Genomic DNA, 27963 nt, shown 5'->3' with positions numbered 1-27963 from the left:
ATAACATTTGAGTCAGACTAAAGTAGTGACCTTTCTTACTCCAAAAGACCCCATTTCATGGTATGGATTTCTTTATGTCTTTGTTGTTCCTTTTGATTTTGGTTTGGCTATGGTCGGGGACATATCCCGGTTGGATATTCTTTAATTTTGATTAGAGGCTTTGTTGGACTACTATGGACATGGACGATGTCGGTTTAGTATTAGTATTGGTATTGGTATTCACATTTGAATTGGTATTAGTTGGATGTTTGGTTGTGAATTTTGGTTTTGATTATAGACTTGTTATCATGTCTTTAAATTAATATTATTTTATCTTATTATATGTTCGAAATTCATCCGACAAGGGGTGAAGGGTGGTCAATAGTATGGGTATTGGGGGTGGTCTCCGATCTCGGTTGGACTTGGGATACCCGATATGGCTAGATCCTGATTCGGGTCATGTCAAGCACAAACCGTAAAGATTTTCTATAATTCTCCCACTACGACGACTAGTCACTATAGGATCTGCTAAATCTGAAACTAAAATTTGAATGCGCTAAACATCTTCCTGCACAATGACAGGTTGCTCGACATTACCCTGAATGTCTTCCTCCACAATTGTAGGTTGCTCGACGTTACTTCTACTTCTTTAAGATAGTGTGATGTCAAGTGTTTGCTCTTGTGCAACCTCTTGCCTATTGACATTTCTCCCACTACGTGGATGCAGTGGTATGTCAATAACGATTTTTGAAATTTGTTCTTGTGTTTCATTATTCGTTATTCTATTGCTCAATTCCTGTAAAATAATTTTACTTCTAGAAACGTGATTCATTAAATAATCTTTTTCAAAAAATCTGTCATTTGTCGAAATAATTACCTTTTTTTTCTTAAAATAATAAAATAAATCCCCTTTCGCCCCTTTTGGATATCTAATAAAAATGCACACTTCTGTTCTAGATTTTAATTTATCAATTTTTCCTTTTATCACATGTGCTGGACAACTCCAAATTCGAATATGTTGTAGACTAGGCTTGCACTCACTCCACAATTCAGATGGGGTTATAGGCACTGATTTTGAAGGAATCAAGTTTAGAATATAATTTACCGTTTTTAATGCATAACCCCAAAAAGAAGGGAAAATCTGAAAAACTGAACGTTGATCTAACCATTTTTATAAGAGTTTTATTTTGTCGTTATGCCACACTATTTTGTTGTGGAGTTCCTGGGATAAAATACTAAGATGTAATTTCTGATTTTGATAAGTATTTAATGAATTCTGCGGAAAGGTATTCACCACCACGATTCGATCATAATGTATGGATATGTTTGTTATGTCGCTTTTTCGTTTTCATCTTAAATTCTTTGAATCTTTCAAAGCATTCAGGTACGATGCAACAAATAATGTATTCATATTTTGAGTAATCATCTGTGAAAGTCACAAAATACTCAAAACCACCTCTTGCTTGTATATTCATAGAACCATACAAATCAGTATGAATTAATTCTAACTTATTATCGGCTCTATTTCCTTTGGAAGAAAAAGGTCTATTGATCATTTTACCTTCTAGAAAAGATTCACAAGTTGGAATGCCTCCACTTTCAATGAACTCATAGGTCCATCAGAAACCAACCCTGAGATCCTATTTATGTTAATATGACCTAGACGTAAGTACCATAAGTATGTTTCACTTAATTCCAAAATAAGTTTTCGCTTATATGATTGATCAACATTATTAAATTCCATTGTTTGTAGCATATTATAGAAAACATCATAAACAAATAGATTATGTATTCTAAGAATAGAAATAATAAAGTACTTATTAAACTTAATAATTGAAAAATTATTAGCAAAATAAATATTATAACCAGCATCCATTATTCTTGAAGCTGAAATTAAATTCCTTTTTATAAAAAGTACGTAAAGAACATTATTCAAAGTCAAAACTCTATAACTACTAAACAAAATGAAAATATTTCCTGTAGCTAAGACTAAAATTGGTTTTCACTTCGCTTGAAACACGTTCAGTTCATTTTCATTTAGGCGTCATGTTTTCTGAAACTCTTGTAAAGAAGTGCAGATATGATTAGTGGCTCTCGAATCTATAGCTCAAAATTGAGTAGAAATAACCGCTAAAAATGTTTCAACGACATGAAAGAGATGTACCTTATTTTCGCATCTTAGCTATGTAGCCGGGGTTTTGTTTTTTTTATGATGACCAGGTTGCTTGCAATGATAGCACTTGCCCTTAGGCTTAGCCACACCACTATTAGCACCTAGAACCTTATGAGAATTTTTTTTTTCTTTTCCCCTTTTGGCTTAGAAGTCAAAGACGAAGGTTTGTCAACCATCAATGCCGCATGAGGAGTTTGTTGCTTAATGATAGATTTTGTTGCTTGCAGTTCATTTAATAGTTTTGCAAGGGATAAGTCCATCTTATTCATGTTAAAGTTTAAGCGAAACTGCTGAAAACTATTCGGCGGAGTCTGTAGGACCATCTTTACTTGAGATTCCTTATCATTAACCGCATAAAATTTTTTTGGCTCATTCAACAGACTCATCATTTTAAGAACATGCTCCCTCACCGAAGTTTTTTCAACCATTTTCGCAGTCAAGAGGGTTTTCATGGCTGTCTGCTTTGCAACACGATTTTGCTTACTGAACATATCTTTGAGAGATTCAAGCATATCGTAAGCAGTAGTCATGGATGATATTGATGCTGCAACACATTTGCCATGGAGGTAAGTATATAGCATCTTTCCATCTCGTCAGTCTTAACCCACTTATCATAGGCTTTAGTCTCATTATGATTAGGTTTAGTCGACTTAACAGGACATTCCTCAACCATCACAAACTTAAAACCCTCAGCAGCAAGAACAATATCCAAATTTCATTGACAGTCAACATATTTAGGACCTTCTAATTTATTTTGATTCGGGATGAAAGTTAAGTGATTGAATGGAGACATGATTAATCTGTTATATAATCAAATTAAAAACAGATCATTAGACATGCTGCAGAATAATAAAATTCTTAAAAAAAATGCATCACACATATAACCATGCACATAAACAACTAGAATCGTTTGAAAAACTTAACCACTTAAGTATATATACATGTAATGTTGGATATATTATCTCTTAAATAAAATAAAACCAACTCAGTTAGAGAGTAAACTGTTGATTTAAGTTAGATAAATATCACATTTTATAAGTCTCTATACAATTGGACTAACATGTAACTTAGTTGGAAAGTTAATACAAGTCATCAAAAACAAGAGACTAAAAAATAGTACTATACAATACAAATTTATCCGATGAAAACAATGACCTATGTCAACATGTAAACTCATATTATTTATTGTTATCATAAGGAATGATCTCTATCACCATTGGTTTGCAAAATATAATTATTTTTGAAATTTTTAATTTTCTAGAAAATATAAAAATCCCCCAAAACCCTTCAAAACGATCTTAAATGGCCAAAAAAGGCCCTAGACCACAACACAACTGTGTGTATTTCCCAGTGGGTCGTTTTCAATGAACTTATCAAATTTCAGGTCATTTGAAGTTCATCAGAAATTTAAAAACTCCAAAACCGATCAAATCGACAATTATTGGTAGGGTTGTTGCAAGGGTCAGTAGGGCATCCTACACTGCTTGACCTTACCACTGCACTACTTGCTAAGTTATATAAGCAATGAAGGTAGTTGAGCCAATTCCAAAAACTGTACAGTTTTTCCTCAATTCAACAACATATTTAGGCATAATTTGAGCATTTTGTGGGAAAATAACTTGCGAGTGTGAAACGACTATGGTTAGAGCATGTGAGTAATGACTATGATTGGACTTAATCGAAACTCATCATAATTTTACCCTTAATCCACAAAAACGATTTTCACAAAACTAAGTAAAATATGTAAAATTCATTTTCTGTTTTGTGAATGATAAACTCTTGAATGTGAAAATCATTACTATCATCAGAAAACATTACAAACATCCATCAACAACATGATATTTACAGTGATCATAAAACACATGTAAACCAATCATGAACAGCAAAAGCAACAATTAACCAGAATCAACAACTTATATAGAAAATCAGATGACATAATTTAATATCGATTTCAACGAAATTACTAACCTGTTGAAACTTACAAAAATCGTCCAAAGCAATGCTCTTCGGGACTGCGATCTTCTGCTATTTCCTGATTAAATTTTGTAATCAAACTTGTGTGGGCAAGTGATTTTGTGCTTCAAAAAAAGATCAACTTCTTTCTATAAAATTACCTCTATTTATCCCAATCTTTCATTCAAGAAGGAAAGGGAAGAAGCAGATGTTTCAGCCTTTAAGTTGATTTAATTACATCATAATGAACAAAACGTTTTTTAGCCTTAATAACCCTATTAAGAGCAAAAACATTTTCTATGTTTTTAAGTCCATGTTTATTGACCATTAAGTTGGTTAATGATACCATTACGGGCCAAACGTTTTTATTATTTTCAACCATTTTAAGACCATGTTTATTGACCATTAAGCTGACTTAATAGTCTAATAATGATCAAACATTTTTCATTATTTATAGTCACGAAGTATTATTTTTCTTATAGAATACTAGTAAATAATATTACTTCTTTTAATACGCTTTTTTTTTTCAAAGTTGATTAGTTAATCAGGTATAACAGAGACCACAGATTCATTAAGTGAGACTTTCAATTATGATATTAATTTGGTAATGAATGAATTATCATATCATAATAAATTACATATTATTTCACTAAAAATCTGTAATCGCACTCCTTGATTTAATTTGAAATCTACCATTATATCTTATTTAACTCTCAATGTTAGAATTACCGACACCAATCAATTAAACTAAATTATCTGAAAAATTTAACTCATTGATTAATGTAATCCTTTATTTATAATGTTTAACTTATTTCACATGACGGATACAAAATTCACCTGCAAGGTTTTCACGTGAAAACTTATAAGCAACCATAAATGGGTATCTTCTATCTCAAATTCGAGGCATGGTTCTATAACTAATTAATATTTCACTAAATAATTTATCATCATCCAACCTCTTAGGAATATATTGACTCATAAAAGAGACCCAACTTTTAATAGATTTAAATCAAACCACATAGATCATAATAATTATATCAAGATTAAGAGTATAGGTACATGTAATGGACTAGAGAAGTTTATTAATATTCAGAACATAAACAGTCATCTCTAATTGGTCCATTCAATGCATACGAAATGTACTAGCGCAAGAGGTTGGAATATTACCACTGCCATAATCAGAGGTGGAGCTAGAATTTCAACTAAGAGGGTTCAATATTTGAAGAAAATCTAGCCAAGGAGGGGGGGAGGGGGTCAACAACCATTATAGATACATAAAAATAATTTTAATCATTTATAAATGATATATTTTCTGTCAAAGGGGATTCGTATGAACCCCCTACTAAAGGGCTAGCTCCGCCTCTGACCATAATTAAGATCAAATTATATTTAATCTTATGCTACAATCATCAAGATGTTTGTCCTACCTCATCTTTGTGTGAACATTAATTTATAACTTATAAGAACCGACAATTTTAATCTTTCGTGCATGAGTTAAAATACTCCATACACAAAATTATCTACTAAATAAGCAGAGGACACATATGTTAACACAATGATCTATTCAAATAATGATTTTATTAATATAATAAATTGTCTTTACATGAGATGAAGATATAATATTGTAACATAAATCACATGGTTGATAGTATATCCTAACAATATATTTATCTATTTTTTTATTTTAGGATTTCCAACAATACTTGTCCAGTTTCTAAATGAATGGATAATTTATCTATTTCTACCCGTTTTACCTTAGCATTAAATACAATTCATTATCTAATTTATTTCTCAGAGCATTAAATTTATTATATTTAAAGGATAATATAGTAAAATTACCTCTATCATTTACTGTTTCTTAAACCTTATATCAATAAGAAAGTGGACAAGTAAAAGATAGACGGAGGAAGTATTTAATTTTAGAAGTTCAAGATAAAACTAATAACTTTTTTTCATTCTTATTTTGAATAGTTATTGTTCTTGAATACTATGAAAAACATAAAATTTTGTTTGGTCAATATTATTTTAAAGGACGTGTAAAAGAGAAATACAACAGATAATTAGAGATTTATAGACTATCAGATTAACGGTTTTTTTTTTAAAAAAAAACGAAGAAGAAATTATGTTGTGCTTTTGACTTATGTAGGATTTAAAAATTATCATATGGTCACTAATTAATTTGAATAATAGGTTCTGCATTCTGCAGCAGAGTCGGTGAATGTGAATGAGAAGATATTGGATGTTTATATAAATCAGATGCTTCCACTATTCTGTACCGAGGCTGATGATATTGGAAACCTTGCAACTACTGCTGCTTGTGATATCCAGTTATTGCAGGTAAATACACTTGTTACATTTCTATATGCTCATTGAAAACGAACTTACTTTCTTTATATGAAATGAATATGATACCTGTCTTTCATATGATAAATATTTACTCGCAATCGATGTTTTCATGAACGAACCAATAACAACATAATTTTACTAGTGGAATTTTGAGAGGATAAAATATACACAAATTTTACTTCTATCTTTTTGAGATAAAGACATAGAACGAAGCAATTTAATTGACAGTAGAACTAGTTAGAATTAAATTGGGAATACATATATCACTTGATCATGAATATATGGTTAAATGAAACATGTGTATTTGACTGACAACATACCTTTATTCATTGAGGGAGATTAATGTATCAGGCTGCCCTAAAACCAAAGAATATGATTAACTTTTTTATCCTTTTTATATGGTGAAAATACATCAAATTTCTCCTCAATTTGTCAGCAAAATTTAATTTTGATCCTAAACTAATCGGGTAATTTATACCCCTTAATAACTTTCAAGTGAATTAAATACAACCTCAAAATCACAATCCCACTCTCACAACAGAGAGTGCACTACACACGTGTCATGTCATTGCCAAATCAGTGCCATATTAGTGCCATGTCATTGCCATGTAAGAAATTATAATTTTTTTTTAAAAAAGTAATCCCACACATATACTATTTTCATATATTTTTTTTTAAAAAAAAAAAAAAAAAAATATATATATATATACTATTTTTATACATATAAAATATATATATATATATATATATATTTAAAAATATATATATAAAATATATATAATTTTAAATATATATATATATTATTTTTAAAAATGCCCCCACCCCCGTTCCTCCTTCTTCTTCAGATCCTCCTCCCTTCCCCTCTTCCTCCTCCTCTTCCGCCCCCCACCCCTATACCTGTTTTTTTCTTTTTCCTAACCATATCCCCTCCCCCCTACTCCCTCTCTTTCTCCCCTTTAAACCCCCACCCCTGCCGCGAAAATAACACCACCAGAGAACAACCATGAATATATCAATTTAAGGTTTTTCCTCCATTAAAACATTATTTCAACCTTCAATTCTAACTCCCTCAACGTTTTTAACAGTCAAAATTAACAAGAAATTGACAACAAACTACCTAAAAGGATTATGTGCTCAAGTCCATGAAAAACAAGATTGTTTTTCGATCGAAGAACTCTTCTACTAAAAGGATTGAATTTGCCTTTGAAGATATTGTTGATGCAAATAGAGTTAATGAGGACATTGAGTTACAACTAAATATTGATCAAAATCTTGTGTACTTGTATGAAGCAGTGTTAGGGGGTGGGGGTGGGAGGAACTGGGGGGGAGGGGGTCACGAAGAAGATGATATATATATATATATATAAAATGGATCCTTTAAGAAAAAAACTCACGCGTTTTTCTTTTTCTTTTTTGTCACGTCAGCCGTAGGGGTTGTATTTAATTCATTTGAAAGTTATTAAGAGGTATATAATTGTCCGATTAGTTTAGGTTTAAAGTAAGTTTTGCTGACAAGTTGAGGGGGATTTGATGTATTTTCTCTTTTATATGCACCTTCCTATGTTATGTTGCCCTGACTCAAGCTTACCATGCGAATAAAAAAATAAAGTGATTTTGTATAAACCCTAGATGAATAAGTTTTTATTAGGGATAATACTCACAAAACTATCTGAACTGTGACCGAATTTTCAGTTGAGCATACTGAACTTTGCGGGGGTCCTATTACCCCCCTAGACTTTTTTAAAATGGAATTATTACCTCCTCAAAACGCTATATCCAGTTTTGGAGTAGAAAGTGTAATACACGCGCCAATCAGATATTGACACGTGTATTTTTATTCAAAATTATTTTTTATTTAATTTGTTCTCCAGTTTTATTCCTTTCATCATTTTTCACCATTTTTTCCACCAAAATCTTGATTTCTATTTCTTCAAATTTGGCTTGTATTTTCTTGAAACAACCATAGCAGATCAAAACTTGACCACTGAAGTTTCTTTGTATCAGTTTCCACAAACATACAAGCTCTATAATGAATATCAATTGGAAAAGATTTTCACAGAACAAACACTCCAAACTCCAAGGGAATAAAACTGTGGATAATATCAACTGGAAAAGATTTGAGTTTCATTTGAGTTTGTAAAAATTCACCAAATCGGCGATTTCATTGCTTTAGGCCAAAATCGTATTTTCCTTTTTAGCAGAATGACAACTGTAACCATTTGATGTATATCGTATTTTCCTTTGGTGAATGGAGCTAAAGATTCATTCCCAAACAGGTTTTTTTTTTCTTATCAAAATCTCGATTCCTAATTCTTGAAAGTTGATTGACGGTGACAAGCTTTTTTCACCAAAATCTTGATTCCTAATTCTTGAAAGTTGGTTGGTGGTGGCAATGGTGGGTTAATTTTGCTATTTTGATGGAATTGAAGGATGACCCATTTAGTGTGTGTGTGTATTTTGAAATTGGTTCAAATTGATGTAATTGAAGATGATCCAATTCCAATTCAACAATAGAACACCAATAGAGCACCATTGAAGAGAAGAAAGAAAGAAAAGAAAAGAGGAAGGAGCACCATTGAAGATAAGAGAAGAAAGAAAGAAACAAGAGAGAAGAGGAAGAAGATATAAATGAAAAATAAATAAAAAACATAAAAATTATCGTTTATTAAAAAATTGAGGGGATTTCTGACCAAAAAATAAGGTTTTATAACGATTTTTATCACTATCACGCGCCCAATACGCGTGAATTACACGTACATGTAAAAGTTGATAGATATATGCTATTAAAATACAAAAAAAAAAGTCTAGGGGGTAATAGGACCCCCGCAAAGTTCAGTAAACTCAACAAGAAATTTGGTCAAAGTTCAGATATTTTCGTGGGTATTATCCCTTTTTAGTAATGTTAGGCTATTATACGCTTTTGAATACTTGTTGACTGGGCTAGGACACACTTGTTCATACATATCCTTATGATCAATGTACGAACATAGTCCTAATGTTTCATGTTTATACAAATTCTTTCCATAAACTGTTTTTTAAATTAGGGGATTCGTTTGACTAAGGAATTGTACTTCAGTATATAAAATATATTATACTATTAAGTAAATTTGATTTGCTATTACAATTTATTCAATTTTTTCTTTTTTAATTTTTTATGTAAAAAATTGGGTAACATGCAATAGCAGGTCAAGTTTACCTGCTAGTGTATAATATTTGTACTCTTTTTCAAGGTTACTGTAATAAATTTATTGTGTAAACGATATAAATCTCAGACTTTAGTTAGTTAATTACCTTTTTTTTTGAATTTGTTATTTAATTTTTTCCCTCTCCCGAATAATTTTAAATATTCATATACATTTTTCTATGATATTATACATTACAACCTATGTATATGAGATAATCATTTTAACGTTATTTAAGTAAATAAATCAAGTCCAATAATTATCCAAAACGATAATATACATTACAACCTATGTATATGAGATAAATGTTTTAACGTTATTTAGGAAAATAAATCAAGTCTAATAATTATTTAAAACGATATTTAAGAATAAATTAAGTCTAATAATTATTCAATATTATACCTTATTAATGTGTAATGAATGAATTCCTTAATTATGTAATTTTTTCAAAAAATATACTCCTAAAAGGAAATTTATCACATAAATCACCTAGAAATTTTTAGAACCAAAGAAGAAAGTTCCTTATAAAATAAAGGGACATAGAAAATTTTAAAACGAAAAAAAAAAAGACTTGTATGAAGGAAATTTTACTATAAGTCTACGAATAATTTTACTACAAAGTATGAAAATTTTTACTATGCAAGTATGAAAAATTAGAAACAAAAAAAAAAATGGATTCCTATAAGATTGAAGAATATGACAATAGTGAACTCCAACCTTTATGCATATGAGTTTGCAAAATATACATCCCAGGCATCACATAGACACAATAATATGAAACAAAATTTGAAAACATAAAGATAACACATTATATATATTCCTAACGTTCTTTTATATACAAAACATTGTTATGTATATGGACTAAAATACACACAACTCGTCCTGTCTAACCGAGCCATGTACATAACAGTACTATGTATAACACTATCAATGAATTACATATACATAACCCTGTAGTGTATATGACTTGAAATTAAACAGCCCAGCTGTGTCTGTTTCAATACATATACATAACGACTTATGTATATGCGTTGAAATAAAAACGTCCAATAAATGACATAACTCGCTATGCATCATAGTGACATGGTTTTACTTAGTAATTTGATTATATACATAACAAATTTAATGTATAAAAAGATGTCTCTGCACTATACATAACTAATTTATGTGTAAGGTTAAAATAACAACAAAACACTCTTATATAATAATGTATAAGAATGCGTAAATCGATTAAAAAATTACAGATTCAGCAACAAATCAATATACCTTTGAAAGACGCTATCGTGATGATTCTTCACTTTTTATCCTACTTGAAAATTTAGCAATGGGCTTTTAGAGCTTGTACGAGCAATTTTCCTTGACTTCTTTATATTGGCGGTATCGTATTTTGTGTTTCGACCTATTTTTTTTAAAACTCGAAGCAAACTCCATTACTATGCAACAAGTAACTCATAGATTTTTATTTAGTTAAGTTAAAAAAAATTAAGAAATTAAGCTAACCTCAAAAATAAATTGAAGAAGATGTTTATGTTCAATAATTTGATAAGATAAGATTTGTAAATTCAAACCTTGAAACTACTTAATTATGGTTGCTTGATTTTAGACATAAATTATGTAGGTGTGATACGTATCGGAGGTTGGAGAGAGAAAGTGTAAAAAAATGGGATATTTCTAATTAGTTTTTATAGATGAGATTTTATGTAATAATAAAAAGTTAATATATTTATGTAAATTTTTCAAATTTATTCATGTGCATGTACAGTTTATTTTACCCTAATTAATTCAGTCTTTAGTCAAGGCTTACATCAAATATGAAAGCTTAACATAAATGAATTTTTGCAGAAGTGGATTAAATAAACTGTAACAGAAGTGGATTACATAAACTGTAACACTGTTTGAGGGATAAATTAATTTTAGGTAATTACTAAAAGGAATTAGTGGTGGAATGGTAAAAAATTCTTAGGTGGAAGTTTAAGGTCGAGCATTATATTGAGAGGAAAGTTTGTCCAAGTAGGGAGCACTAAAGCTCCTCATAGTAGGCGTTTAGTTAATCGTACAAATGCAAATTAGTTGATTCTGTGAATTTTGGATACCATATAGTTAGACAAAAATACGATAAAACAGAAACAAAAATAATTCTTCTCAACTTACATTCAAGAAAGGGAAAATGAGTTCAAAATAACCAAGTGGATAAAAAGAAATTCGAAAATATTCCAACAACAATATATGTCTAGTGAAACTTCACACGTAGAGTACTAAAGATAATGTGTGCCTAAACCTTATCTTATTTTTTGATTTGTGAAGGTAAAGAGACAAGTTTTCAAATATATTACTATATACTAATTCTCTTCCTTTTATTTTAATTCCTGAAAACAAATTACACTTCAGAAAGAAAAAGACGTAATTTTTTGATTTTTCATTAGGGGCCTGTATCCGGTATCTGATTTGGACTCAATGAGTTGTTATTTTATTGTTTGTACTTTGGGTATACAGAATCAGTATATGCAGAACAATAACTTCAACTAGAGTTCAAGTATAAACAAGAACACAGTGAAGTATATCAAATACCCTCAACACAAGATCAAAATGGCCTTTCCAAAAGGTGTATTTTATTCTTTCAGAAATTAAGATGAAACAGAAAATAGCCAAGTCGTCCGAATTCACGGAATTTTCTTAAGGAAATAATTCCCCTCACTGTACCCGAGGTTGTGGAATTTTTCTTCCCAGGAAAAAATGGCTAAACAGACCAACTGTAGCGGTACCTCAAACGGTTGGAATATCTTCGAACGCACAGAACATTTTGATTGATCACACAGAGTAATTTGGAAGAGAAGAAGTAATTTTGTATTCTGAAATTTTGTAACCTGTGGAAGAAAGTAGGTTTTTATAGTCATAACATGCCTCTTCTGAAAAGAGACAATGGTTCACTTCAAAGGTTGCACCTTTTCTGTAAATTTATGTCTGTTCATCAAGGAGTGTGTTTGTTCGGAAACATTCATGTCATTTCATGCGAATCAGTGTGTTTGTTCCGAAACAGTCATATTAGTTGACGAAATATTGTGTCATTTTCAGAAGGGTTGCATCATTCTGAAACTAAATATCAGTTCGAAACATTCTTGTTCAAACCATTGCATCTGTTACTGTATGCTGCATGTATATAAATGGAGTTCCGAAACTCTGTAGTAAAAATTACTGCATTTTTCCTTGGCATTCTTCGGAATTCAAATAAAGTTTGTTCAAAAAGATAGATCTCATCGATCGATCATTTGACAAATTCAAATCTAAATCTGAAGCCGAGCCGAGCGAGCGACGACGACGACGGCGCGAGGCATCTCTTATTTCATGCCTCACTTACCATGTGGAGTAAGTGTTCTTATTATAAACACTCCAAAGTTCCCTTCTCCCACCAATGTGGGAGAATTAACGACTCCAATTTGGAGTACACTTTCTAAATTGGGTGTCTCCTTTCCTCCACCATTTTTTATTTTCCATTCACACTTCATACACACTTTGAACCCAACAATCCCTCACATGAATGGGGAATGACTATTTTTCGTAAAAGTTTTATGGATAAGTATGTGATCATCAAACAAAGACTGATTGCATCTGGATAAGTAGGTTTTCCTTTGAACTTTTCATAGTGAACATGCATCGGATGCACTCGGTCAATCGGTAGATTTGATATCTTTGAACCGTCGAGCTTTAATATACACCTAGACAATACATGTCACACAATCAGCCTTTTTAACGTTTATGGTTCTCATGGTTTTGTTCTTTTCAGCCATAAACACGTCCCGGTTTCATAAAAGCTTAGAGAATATGCCTTTACTAACATTCTCTTTAAAGCGGCTTCCACTTCGCCCTCACATAGTTGATTTCTAAACGTTCAATCTGTAGATTAAAATTGTTTGGTCAAATCTTCCAAATTAGATAATCATTAAAAGACTTTTAACCTTGAGTCTTATCCTTGTTTTTACTATACATTGTCTACATCATGAGAATGAGTTGGGTAATTGACAATGTTGAACCTGTCATACACAATTTTGTTTGATCTCCTTGAACCTAGCTCTTGGGATCTCCAGTCTGCTAGGTAGAGTTACCGCCGTGCTGACTTGTCCTAGGCTTTAAACCCATTCCCTTGGATGTCCGTTCAACTCCTTCTCTAGATAGACCTTTTGTAAGTGGATCGGACACATTATCTTTTGACTTTACATAGTCTACAGTGATAATTCCACTAGAGAGAAGTTCCTTAACGATATTGTGTCTTCGTCGTATGTGACGAGATTTACCATTGTACATCATGCTCCCTGCCCTACCTATTGCCGCTTGGCTATCACTGTGTATACATACTGGTGCCATTGGCTTGGGCCAATAAGGAATATCTTCTAAGAAATTCCAGAGCCATTCTGCTTCTTCACCGGCTTTATCCAATGCGATAAATTCAGATTCCATTGTTGAGCGAGCAATGCAAGTCTGTTTGGATGATTTCCAAGAGACTGCTCCTCCACTGATAGTAAATACATATCCACTTGTGGATTTGACTTCGTTCGATCCGGTGATCCAATTTGTATCACTATATCCTTCAAGTACCACAGGATATTTATTATAATGCAAAGCATAATTTTGAGTGTATTTAAGATACCCCAAAACTCTTTTCATTGCCATCCAATAAGTTTTGTTGGGATTACTCGTGTACCGACTCAATTTACTGATAACGCATGCTATGTCTGGTCGTGTACAGTTCATTATATACATTAAACATCCCAATACTCTTGCGTACCCTAATTGTGAGTCACTGTCACCTTCATTCTTTCAACGTGCAAAGTTCACATCCAATGGAGTCTTGGCAATACCGAATTCCATATACTTGAATTTGTCAAGTACTTTTTCAATATAATGAGACTGTGATAGTGCTAACCCTTATGGAGTTCGATGGATTCTTATACCTAAGATCACATCTGTAACTCCAAGGTCTTTCATATCAAACTTGCTCTCGAGCATTCGTTTGATTGCATTTATGTCAGAAATGTCTCTGCTGATGATCAACATATCATCCACATATAAACAAACAATGACTTGGTGATTTGGAGTATCTTTAATATATACACATTTATAACATTCATTTATCTTGAACCCGTTTGCCAACATGGTTTGGTCAAACTTTTCATGCCATTGTTTAGGTGTTTGCTTTAGTCCATACAACGACTTAATAATTCTATACAACTTATTTTCCTTTCCTGGAACCACAAAACCCTCAGGTTGTTCCATGTATATTTATTCCTCCAATTCTCCATTTAGGAAAGCGGTTTTCACATCCATTTGATGGATTTGAAGATCATATACCGCCGCTAAGGAAATTAACATTCGAATCGATGTTATCCTTGTTACTGGCGAGTATGTATCAAATTAATCAAGGCCTTCTTTTTGTTTGAAGCCTTTTACTACAAGTCTTGCCTTGTATTTGTCAATAGTGCCATTTGCTTTCATTTTCCTTTTGAAGATTCATTTAGAACCTAAAGGTTTATTTCCGGGAGGAAGATCAACCAATTATCATGTATGGTTGATTAAGATTGAATCAATCTCACTATTGACTGTCTCTTTCCAAAATGATGAATTCGAAGATGTCATCGCTTTCTTAAATGTTTGAGGCTCATTTTCTAAGAGAAATATTACAAAATCTGATCCAAATGATGTAGACGTTCTTTGACGTATACTATGTCTTGCATTGTCTTCATTATGTTCATTCTCAATTGGTTCATCATGAGGTCGTTTAGACCCCAACTTGACTATTCATGTCTAGTTTTATACGGATAAATGTTTTCAAAGAATTCAGCATTGTCTGATTCAATTACCGTATTTTCATTAATATCCAGATGTTCGAATTTATGAATCAAAAATCGACATGCATTACTGTTTTTAGCATATCCTATGAAAACACAGTCCACCGTCTTAGATCCTATCTTAACCCTTTTAGGCACAGGAACTTGGACCTTTGCTAGACACCCCCACAGTTTGAAATATTTCAAGTTGGGTTTTCTTCCTTTTCACTTTTCATAAGGAACTGATTGTGTCTTTCTATGTGGAACTCTATTGAGTATACGGTTGGTTGTAAGGATAGCCTCCCCCCACAAGTTTTGCGGTAAACCACAACTTATAAGTAAGGCATTCATTATTTCCTTCAAAGTTTGGTTTTTTCTTTCCTTAATTTCATTAGATTGAGGTGAATATAGGGCCGTAGTTTGATAGATTATTCCATTCTCTACACATATTTGCGCAAAGGAAGATTCATATTCTCCGCCCCTATCATTTCTTATTATTTTAATCTTTTTGTCTAAATGATTTTCAACTTCAGTTTTATATTGCCTAAACGCATCTATTGCTTCATCCTTACTATTTAGCAAGTAGACATAACAATATCTAGTGCAATCGTCAATAAAAGTTATGAAAAATACTTTTTTCCACCACGGGATGGTGTTGACTTCATATCATAAATGCCAGTGTGTATTAAGTCTAATGGATTGGAATTCCTTTCAACGGACTTATAAGGATGCTTTGCATACTTCGATTCCACACACTTTTGACACTTTAATTTATTGCACTCAAAGTTTGACAAAACTTTTAAGTTACTCAATTTTCGTAACGTTTTGTAATTAACATAGCCTAAACGTTAATGCCATAAATCATAAGACTCAAGCAAATAAGAAGAATTCAAACTTTTATTTATTTCAACAGTCATTACATTCATCTTGTAAAGGCCTACGGTCAGATAGCCTTTTCCTACATACATTTCTCCTTTGCTAATTACAATTTTTCTAGAAACGGTTACACATTTGAATCCGTTCTTGTCTAGAAGTGAAACAAAAATTAAATTCCTACGTAACTCCGGAACATACAAGACATTGTTAAGTGTCAAGATCTTTTCGGGAGTCATCTTTAAGAAAAGTTTTCCTGTTCCTTTCACGTTAGCCGTAGCGGAGTTATCCATGTATATCATTTCTTCTACTTGAGCCGGAGCGAATGATGAAAACAACTCCTTGTTGGCACATACATGGAGGGTAGCACTAGAATCCATTCACCATTCGCGAGGATTCCCCGTCAAGTTACATTCTGAGAACATAGCACACATATCATCGCATTCTTTGTTGGATTCAATCATATTTGCTTGATCCTTCTTTTTGCCTTTCTTTGGGGCACGACAATCTGTGGACTTGTGGTCAATCTTTCCATAGTTGAAGCATTTTTCCTTGAACTTTTTCTTGGGTTGATTGCTTCCTTGTTCAACTTTCTTCCTTTTCTTGGAATTGTTTTGGTCATCTTCTACAATATGTGCTCCATTAATTGTAGAATTCCTCTTTGACCTTCTTTCGGTAGCTTTATTATCCTCTTCAATACGAAGTCGGACAATAAGATCTTCAACAGTCATCTCCTTGCGTTTATGCTTTAGTAGTTTTTGAAGTCTTTCCACAAAGGTGGTAGCTTCTCAACTATCGCTGGTACTTGGAAAGCATCATTCACAATTAAACCTACAAAACAGTTTATGTGAGTATTAAGAACATTTTTAATTTGTTCAACTAAGGTATTTTTCAAAGATACACCTTCTGCTAGGAGATCATGTATGATGACTTGCAACTCCTGTACTTGAGAGACAACAGATTTGCTATCTATCATTTTGAAGTCCAGGAACCGTGCAACAACGAATTTCTTAATTTCCGTATCCTCCGTCTTATATTTTTATTCAAGTGCCCCCCATAGTTCCTTTAATGTCTTGGTTCCACTATAAACATTGTAGAGGTCGTCTTGGAGACCACTCAGAATATAATTCCTGTAAAGGAAGTCCGAGTGTTTCCAAGCTTCTACAATAACGAAGCGGTCTTTGTTCGAGGTTCCCTCGGGCACGTCAGGAGCATCTTCGCTAGTGAACCGTTGCAGACATAAAGTGGTGAGGTAAAAGAAAATCTTTTGCTGCCACCGCTTGAAGTCAATGCCCGAAAATTTTTCGGGCTTCTCCGCCGGTGCCATTGTTGGCGGAACATTTGTGCGACTTGATGTGGCAATATTAGTTTCCCCCACATACGTTGTCGCATCCATCATTTGACTTTCGTTAGTCATCTTTTTGTCAACACAGGACAGAAAAATTTAATATTTTCAGAATACTACTTGTAAAGTTAAATTACTTTTCAGCTTTTCTTCTTGTTTCTAATTAACGATGAAGTTTTTATAACTTCAAATCGTCAACCGAGTGAACTTTAACTTGTGATGAAGGTTTTATGTCTTCTAATCACTAGTTAAATTCAAGCGGAGTAGAAAACTTAAAGCTTTAATCTCCAAAAACAAGTTATACATATTCTGTAAAATTAAATTATTTCCTTAAGATTGTTATTTTTTCGTTTGTACTTCGGGTACATAGAATCAGTATATGCAGAACAATAACTTCAACTAGAATTCAAGTATAAACAAGAACACAATGAAGTATATCAAATACCCTCAACACAAGATCAAAATGGCCTTTCCAAAAGGTGTATTTTATTCTTTTAGCAATTAAGATGAAACAGAAAATAACTCAGTCGTCCGAATTCACGGAATTTTCTTAAGGAAATAATTTCCCTCACTGTACCCGAGGTTGTAGAATTTTTCCTCCCAGAATAAAATGGCTAAACAGACCAACTGTAGCGGTACCTCAAACGGTTGGAATATCTTCGAACGCATAGAACGTTTTGATTGATTACACAAAGTAATTTGGAAAAGAAGAAGTAATTTTGTACTCTGAAATTTTCGTACCAAAACCTGTGGAAGAAAGTAGGTTTTTATAGCCATAACATGCCTCTTCTGAAAAGAGGCAATGATTCACTTCAAAGGTTGCACCTTTTCTGTTAATTCATGTTTGTTCATCAAGGAGTGTGTTTGTTCCGAAACAGTCATGTCAGTTCACGAAATATTGTGTCATTTTCAAAAGGGTTGCATCCTTCTGATACTAAATATCAGTTCGACACATTTCTTGTTCAAAACATTGCATCTGTTACTGTTTCACTGTTACTGCATGCTGTATGTATATAAATGGAGTTTTGAAACTCTGCAGTAAAAATTTACTGCATTTTTCGTTGGCATTCTTTGAAATTCAAATAAAGTTTGTCCAAAAAGATAGACCTCATCGATCGATCATTTGACAAATCCAAATCCAAATCCGAAGCCGAGCTAAGCGAGCGACGACGACGACGGCGCAAGGCATGTCTTATTTCTTGCCTCACTTACCATGTGGAGTAAGTTTTCTTATTATAAACACGCCAAAGTTTTCTTCTCCCACCAATATTGGAGAATTAGTGAACTTTTCAATTTGGAGTACACTTTCTAAATTGGGTATCTCCTTTCCTCCACCATTTTTCATTTTCCATTCACACTTCATACACACTTTGAACCCAACAATCCCCCACATGAATGGGGAATGACTATTTTTCTTAAAAATTTTACGGACAAGTATGTGATCATCAGGCAAAGACTGATTGCACCTGGATAAGTGGGTTTTCTTTTGAACTTTCCGTAGTGAACATGCATCGGATACACTCGGTCAATCGGTAGATTTAATATCTTTGAACCATTGAGCTTTTATGTACACCTAGACAATACGTCATACAACCAGCCTTCTAATGTTTATGGTTCTCATGGTTTTGTTCTTTTCAGCCATGAACACGTCACAGTTTCATGAGAGCTTAGAGAATAGGCCTTTACTAACATTCTCTTTGAAACGGCTTCCACTCCACCCTCACATAGGTGATTTCTAAATGTTCAATCCTGGAGATTAAAACTGTTTGGTCAAATCTGCCAAATTTAGATAATCATTAAAAGATTTTTAACGTTAAGTGTTATCCTTGTTTTTACTATACATTGTCTACATCATGAGAATGGGTTGGATAATTGACAATGTTGAACCTGCCAGACACAACTTTATTTGATCTGCTTGAACCTAACTCTTGGGATTTCCAGTCTGCTAGGTAGAGTTACCGCCGTGCTGACTTGTCCTAGGCCTTAAACCTATTCCCTTGGATGTCCGTTCAAATCTTTCTCTAGATAGGCCTATTGTAAGTGGATCCGACACATTATCCTTTGACTTTACATAGTCTACAGTGATAATTCCACTAGAGAGAAGTTTCCTAACGATATTGTGTCTTCGTTGTATGTGACGAGATTTACCGTTGTACATCATGCTCCCTGCCCTACCTAGTGCCGCTTGGCTATCACTGTGTATACATACTGGTGCCACTGGCTTGGGCCAATAAGGAATATCTTCTAAGAAATTCTGGAGCCATTTTGCTTTTTCACTGGCTTCATCCAATGCGATAAATTCAGATTTCATTATTGAGCGAGCAATACAAGTCTGTTTGGATGATTTCCAAGAGACTGCTCCTCCACCGATAGTAAATACATATCCACTTGTGGATTTGACTTCATTCGATCCGGTGATCCAATTTGCATCACTATATTCTTCAAGTACCGCAGGATATTTATTATAATGCAAAACAAAATTTTGAGTGTATTTAAGATACCCCAAAACTCTTTTCATTGCCATCCAATAAGTTTTGTTGGGATTACTCGTGTACCGACTCAATTTACTGATAGTGCATGCTATGTCTAGTCGTGTACAGTTCATTATATACATTAAACATCCCAATACTCTTGTGTACTCCAATTGTGAGTCACTTTCGCTTTCATTCTCTCAAAGTGCAAAGTTCACATCCAATGGAGTCTTGGCAATACCAAATTCCATTTACTTGAACTTGTCAAGTACTTTTTCGATATAATGAGACTGTCACAATGCTAACCCTTGTGGAGTTCGATAGATTCTTATACCTAAGATCACATCTGCAACTCCAAGGTCTTTCATATCAAACTTGCTCTCGAACATTTGTTTGGTTGCATTTATGTCAGAAATGTCTCTGCTGATGATCAACATATCATCCACATATAAACAAACAATGACTTGGTGATTTGAAGTATCTTTAATATATACACATTTATCACATTCATTTATCTGGAACCCATTTGCCAACATTATTTGATCAAAATTTCGTATGCCATTGTTTAGGTGCTTGCTTTAGTCTATACAATGACTTAATAATCCTACACACCTTATTTTCCTTTTCTGGAACCACAAAACCCTCAGGTTGTTCCATGTATATTTCTTCCTCCAATTCTCTATTTAGGAAAGCAATTTTCACATCCATTTGATGGATTTAAAGATCATATACCGCCGCTAAGGCAATTAACATTCGAATCGATGTTATCCTTGTTACTGGCGAGTATGTATCAAAGTAATCAAGACCTTCTTTTTGTTTGAAGCTTTTTACTACAATTCTTGCCTTGTATTTGTCAATAGTGCCATTTGCTTTCATTTTCCTTTTGAAGATCCATTTAGAACCTAAAGGTTTATTTCCGGGAGGAAGATCAACCAATTACCATGTATGGTTGATTAAGATTGAATCAATCTCACTATTGACTGTCTCTTTCCAAAAGGATGAATCTGAAGATGCCATCACTTCCTTAAATGTTTGAGGCTCATTTTCTAAGAGAATCCAAATGATGTAAATGTTCTTTGACGTGTACTACGTTTTGGATTTTCTTCATTATGTTCATTCTCAACTTGTTCATCATGAGGTCGTTTAGACCCCCTACTAGACTGTTCATGTCTAGTTTTATATGGATAAATGTTTTCAAAGAATTCAGTATTGTCTGATTCAATTAACGTATTTTCATTAATATCCGGATGTTCGGATTTATGAACCAAAAATTGACATGCCTTACTGCTTTTAGCATATCCTATGAACACACAGCCTACCATCTTAGGTCATATCTTAACCCTTTTAGGCACAGGAATTTGGACCTTTGCTAGACACCCCCACAGTTTGAAATATTTCAAGTTGGGTTTTCTTCCTTTCCACTTTTCATAAGGAATTGATTGTGTCTTACTATGGGGAACTCTATTGAGTATGCGGTTGGCCGTAAGAATAGCCTGCCCCACAAATTTTGCGGTAAACCAGAACTTATAAGTAAGACATTCATCACTTCTTTTAAAGTTTGGTTTTTCCTTTCCGCAATTCCATTAGATTGAGGTGAATATGGGGCCGTAGTTTGATGGATTATTCCATTCTTTACACATATTTGCACAAAGGGAGATTCATATTCTCCACGCCTATCACTTCTTATCATTTTGATCTTTTTGTGTAACTGATTTTCAACTTTAGTTTTATATTGCCTAAACGCATCTATTGCTTCATTCTTACTATTTAGCAAGTAGATATAACAATATCTAGTGCAATCGTCAATAAAAGTTATGAAATACTTTTTCCCACCACGTGATGGTGTTGACTTCATATCACAAATGTCAGTATGTTAAGTCTAAAGGATTGGAATTCCTTTCAATGGACTTATAAGGTTGCTTTGCATACTTCGATTCCACACACGTTTGACACTTTGATTTATTGCACTCAAAGTTTGGCAAAACTTTTAAGTTACTCAGTTTTCATAACGTTTTGTAATTAACATGGCCTAAACGTTCATGCCATAAATCATAAGACTCAAGCAAATAAGAAGAATTCGAACTTTTATTTATTTCAATAGTCATTACATTCATCTTATAAAGGCCTACATACATTTCTCCTTTGCTTATTACAATTTTTTCAGAAAGTTACACATTTGAATTCGTTCTTGTATAGAAGTGAAATAGAAATTAATCTCCTACGTAACTCTGGAACATACAAGACATTGTTAAGTGTCAAGACCTTTCCGGAAGTCATCTTTAAGCAAATTTTTCCTGTTCCTTCTACCTTAGCCGTAACGGAGTTAGCCATGTAGATTATTTCTTCTACTTGAGCCAGAGCGAATAACGAAAACAACTCCTTGTTGGCACATACATGGTGGGTGGCACCAGAATCCATCCACCATTCATGAGGATTCCCCGTCAAGTTACATTCTGAGAACATAGCACGCAGATCATCACATTCTTTGTTGGATTCAATCATATTTGCTTGATCCTTCTTTTTTTCTTTCTTTGGGGCACGACAATCTGTGGACTTGTGGCCAATCTTGCCACAGTTGGAGCATTTTCCCTTGAACTTTTTCTTGGGTTGATTGCTTCCTTGTTCAGCTTTCTTCCTTCTCTTGGAATTGTTTTGGTCATCTTCTACAATATGTGCTCCATTAATTGTAGAATTTCCCTTTGACCTTCTTTCGGCAGCTTTATTATCCTCCTCAATACGAAGTCGGACAATAAGATCTTCAACAGTCATCTCCTTGCGTTTATGCTTTAAGTAGTTTTTGAAGTCTTTCCACAAAGGTGGTAGCTTCTCAACTGTCGCTGCTACTTGGAAAGCATCATTCACAATTAAACCTACAAAATAGTTTATGTGAGTATTAAGAACGTTTTTAATTTGTTCAACTAAGGAATTTTTCAAAGATATACCTTCTGCTAGGAGAACATGTATGATGACTTGCAACTCCGGTACTTGAGAGACAACAGATTTGCTATCTATCATTTTGAAGTCCAGGAACCGTGCAACAAGGAATTTCTTAATTCCCGCATCCTCCGTCTTATATTTTCGTTCAGTTCGAAACATTACTTGTTCAAACCATTGCATCTGTTACTGTTTCACTGTTACTGCATGCAGTATATACATAAATGGAGTTCCGAAACTCTGCAGTAAAAATTTATTGCATTTTTCCTTGGCATTCTTTGGAATTCAAATAAAGTTTGTCCAAAATGATAAATCTCATCGATCCAAATCCGAAGCCGAGCCGAGCGAGCAACGACAACGACGACGCGAGGCATCTCTTATTTCTTATTATAAACACTCCAAAGTTTCCTTCTCCCACCAATGTGGGAGAATTAGTGAATTTTTCAATTTAGAGTACACTTTCTAAATTGGGTGTCTCCTTTCCTCCACTATTTTTCATTTTTCATTCACACTTTGAACCTAACATGATTTAGAACTTATAACGGAAGGTTCCAGTTTAAAGATCAATATAAAATATGGTCCAACAAGGCAAACATGAAGAATAAAGTTCTCTGTAAGCATTCTCCGATAGAGGCCTTTTTCAGCAACTTGCCGATTATATTAAAATAATGTGACTTTTCAACACATTATCGAATGAGCAACTCATTGTTTAAATTATCGTCTCTAATTAAAGCCTATGCTACATTAAATATTAATCCAAATAACATGACCTGACACTTCATGTTACACTTTTTTGGCCCTCTTTTTTTTTTTTTTTTTTTTTACAATTTTTAAAGGAAAAAAAAAACTTTGACTTTATTATTATTTGAAGTTAGGGGTGAGCATGTTATATACCGAATATCAGATTGAAATAGAAAATTTTTATATCGCGATATGGATGTTATGGTATTTGGTAGGAATTTTAAATTATTTTGGTATTTGGTATTTATGCAATAAATATCGTATACCGCACCGAAGTTTTTCAATAACATATAAAACCCATATATATATTATATTTAATATTATTAAATATATTTATATATCATCCATTAGCCAATTGAACACAAAAGTAGCTTTTATTCAGAAATAAATTTTTTGGAAAACTTATTATTTAGGAGTACTATGCTTAAGTTTCGGTACTGTTGTTTAGAATTTGCATCTCGGACTATTCAATCATGATTGAAGTATTATTTTTGTGTAATTGATTAACAAAGATAGTTGTTAGCCTAACATGATTGAGACGTTTTTAAAATTTAAAGTTATAGTTTTTCTTATATGAATATATGTAATTAGAAATCAAATAAAGTATAGTTACCGAATTACCATACCGTAAAATATCGAAATCGAATTTAAAAATACCGAACCATACCAAACTAATTTAGTATAGTAATGTTATTGTTCTTTTAGATATCTATAACCGAAGTTCCCGTACTGAAATTTAAAATATCGTACCGCACCATTCACACCCCTACTTGATTATAAGGTAAAATTTAGATTGTTTTTGAATATTTATAAGTTGATGTGGAAATGTTTTTTGTTGTCGTTGTTGCTGAAGGCGCTCTCTAGAAGGATTCACTATGGAAAATTTGTTGCTGAAGTTAAATTCAGGGATTGCACTGATGAGTATAAGCAATTTATTCTTGCTCAGGTATCTCATCACTTACAATTAATTTGTGGATATTTTTCTAAATGTTGCAAAAAGTAAGATCTCTATGTTATAAGTGTTAAACATTCATTCACATACACAACAACAACAAATTCGGTGTAATTTCACAGCCATGAGGTAATTAGAAGGATATTTAAAAAATTAAAAAAAGCTAAGATTATCCAAACACATTTTCTTTCAGCACAAAATGTTGTTTCTAGAATTAAATTTACTTTTTTTTTATGAACTTTAACCAGTCATATTCGAAGACAGAGGCCCGAATAATTGGGAAGCCGCATGTAAACACAATAGAAAGTAAAAGTAAAGCTTTTCATAGCAAGAAGCTTTTATAAAATAGTTCTTGCTAACCACTTTCAATCATATCTTTAACAAGTAGTCACTTTTCAAAATAGAGTTTTCTATTAATAAACCAAAAAGGTTGCTATTGTTGTGAATTTTTCTGTTCCTCCTAAAACTTGAACCCAATATCTCTAATATGTCTTTGTCATAGCAGGATAGGGATGCTCTAATGAAGCTATTGACATTTGAAGCTGTTGAAGAGATGGTAAAGAAGAGAGTGGCAAAGAAAGCCGGGGTGTTTGGACAAGAAGTGACCTTAAATGATAGTGCTAAAGAAGTGAAGGGCAAGGTTGATCCATCACTAGTTTCACGCTTATATGATGAATGGATAATGCCTTTGACCAAACTAGTCGAAGTTGAGTACCTTCTACGCCGTCTTGATTAGATTGTTATTGTTGTTGTGATTGTTTTCACCATTCATACCATGGTTGCTACTATTATTGATGACATTAATGCGGAAGCAATGATGATTCACATTAAACCATTTTAAAAGGAGAGAAATGTACCGTTTTTCTCAAAACTACTATCGTTCGGTTTGATTTTATGTATTATCAGTTTGGTTTATCGATTTTTGGTTTCTAAATATGCTTAAACCAATAAAATATTTTTTTATCGATTTTTGATTTATCGATTTTTAGTCCTTAATGGTTCGATTTTCGGTTTAACTGATAAAAAAATACTCATAAAATAAAAAAAATAATAACTAACATGAAAAGAAATCTTAGTTACAACCAAAATCCTACATGATTTGTTTTAATTTACAAAAATCTTTAAATGATAGTTAGGAGAAATTAAGAGAATATATATATATATATATAGGTGTAAGATAGTAATTTCGTATATTCTTATTGGGTTATGGGTTTATCCAATAACCCAATAAGAAAAAGCCAAACCGAACCAATAGCTCAATAAATTTATTTTATAAAACCGTTAAAAATTGTTAACCCAATAGCAATAAACCAATAACATTTTTATTGGTCGATTCAATTTTTGCTCTTCCCTACTCAAAACATGTTAATTTATACGATATAGGTGTAGCATAAATTAAAATAATCGCTACAAGAAATTTCGGATTTGCTTATATTTTCGGTCTTCGTAAAATTAAGACCAGAACATAGGGTTTATGAATTTAAATGCAGTAGAGGTATTGTCCTAATTACTTTGCTTTTGGATATGACTTATTTAGCTTATGCTCAACTTCGAATGTTTCGTAATGTAGTCTGCCTTTCATTTAATTTTACTTGTTATATTAAAATAAAAACTGTTTTATTATTCATTTAGGCGAATCAACAAAAAATTAATGATTTTTTTTTTTTTACTTTTATCTTTGTTTCACTAAATAGACATTTTCCAATCAATTAATTTGATACTAGTCAAATTTAAAATTTTAAAGCATTATTCATAAAGATATTCTTATTTGTTCTTTTCCTTTAGCTGAAAATTGTGGTGTTCTTTCCCTTTTTAAATCTTTTCTTTGACAGTATACATCTTCAAAGTAAGGAAGATCTTTAAACTAACTAGATATTGGAGCCCGTATAAATGTTACTTTTTAATCTCCCATTCAGAATTTAACGTAACGTATACTTCTTTTGGATTGGGATATGACGCCACTGGTGATGGCAGCTATAAGATCCTTTAAGTTGAACATGCACCTATTTTCTCAATCCATTGAAATTCTTACCCCCGAAAGTGGTCCTTGGAGGAGAATTTGTAACTATCCAACTGATGTTTGCCCTAGGACGGGATATAAAATGGAGATGCATTCTTGCCCAAGTAAGATTGTTCCTATGGAGCCATTGGTATATATGTACATGGAGCATTTCATTGCCTGAGTGATTTGAACGAACGAGGAAAGTATTATGTGGTTTCATTTAGAATTTCAAATGAGGTGTACGGATATGTACCTTTACTAGACGAGATGTGCATGAAGAAGGATTCCTACCAGCCCGATGGTGGCCTTTCATTATTGGATGGAATGCTTTGCTTTCATACTACTACTACAACTGGTTTTTCATTGGGCTCTTTTAAGTTGTGGGCAATGAAAGACTACGATGTCAAGGAATCTTATATAGTATTGTTTACCATACAACTCAACGATCTTGTTATAGCCAAACCACAATAGGTTTCCTCATGGTGATTTGCTGCCATACACACCCAGGGAATTACCATATCAATGTGGGGTACCTAGCTCTTTTATATTCCAGACATCCAAAGGAAAATTTAGTTTTGGCCTTGAGCGGGCCCTTTGAAAAAGGAATAGTTTATAGAGAAGGATTGATTTCTCCAAAATTAGTTATTTAATATTTGCTTGAGTTGAGTTTCTATCTTTACAAGATAGATCTCATGTGTGTGGAATTACTTTCAATATACTATTGTGTACACAAGCACTTTTCCCCCTTTTTCTCCAAAACATGGAGCGAAGAAAATGGATGGTTGGGAACCAAATTGTAATTGATATGAGGACATCACATTTTTGTAGTTTTTTGGTTGTACATTTGCACCTACTTCTGTTTTTTTATTTATTTATTTTTTTTTTGTGGGGGAGGGTTCTCAATTGATGTCTGGTATTCGTATTGAAGTCATCTCGATTAATTCAGATCACGCATTTTAGGGCCTATTTTGGAGGTGGTGCACCCAATAAGATTTTCTCTATATTCTGAACTCAAACTTGAGATCTCTAATTAAGGGTGGAAAAGTCCCACCACTTTATCACAACTCATGTTGGTAATTTACACCTACTAATGTACTCTCTCTACCCATTTTTATTTACTCATTATATTTTAAAATGGATGTCCATTTCTAATTTATGGTATTCCATCATTATTAAGGGTACAAGAACAGAGT

At 32.9% G+C, this 27963-nt stretch overlaps 1 protein-coding gene across 1 annotated transcript in view; it reads left to right on the top strand.

Annotated features, from left to right (window-relative positions):
* The window catches only part of LOC107867808 (chorismate mutase 2), a 31968-nt gene extending 6329 nt beyond the window's left edge, over nucleotides 1-25639 (top strand). The window contains exons 3-5 of the mRNA XM_016714240.2: nucleotides 6296-6442; nucleotides 24670-24762; nucleotides 25274-25639. Of these exons, the coding sequence (XP_016569726.1) occupies nucleotides 6296-6442; nucleotides 24670-24762; nucleotides 25274-25504 (471 nt within the window). The 3' untranslated portion in view covers nucleotides 25505-25639. The remainder of the gene's footprint in view (nucleotides 1-6295; nucleotides 6443-24669; nucleotides 24763-25273) is intronic.
* The last annotated feature ends 2324 nt before the right edge of the window (nucleotides 25640-27963 follow it).

Source organism: Capsicum annuum, chromosome 4 (assembly GCF_002878395.1).
Source record: "Capsicum annuum cultivar UCD-10X-F1 chromosome 4, UCD10Xv1.1, whole genome shotgun sequence".
Taxonomy (NCBI): Eukaryota; Viridiplantae; Streptophyta; class Magnoliopsida; order Solanales; family Solanaceae; genus Capsicum; species Capsicum annuum.
The sequence above is the reverse complement of the archived record's forward strand: the minus strand, read 5'-3'. Positions and strand labels throughout refer to the sequence as shown.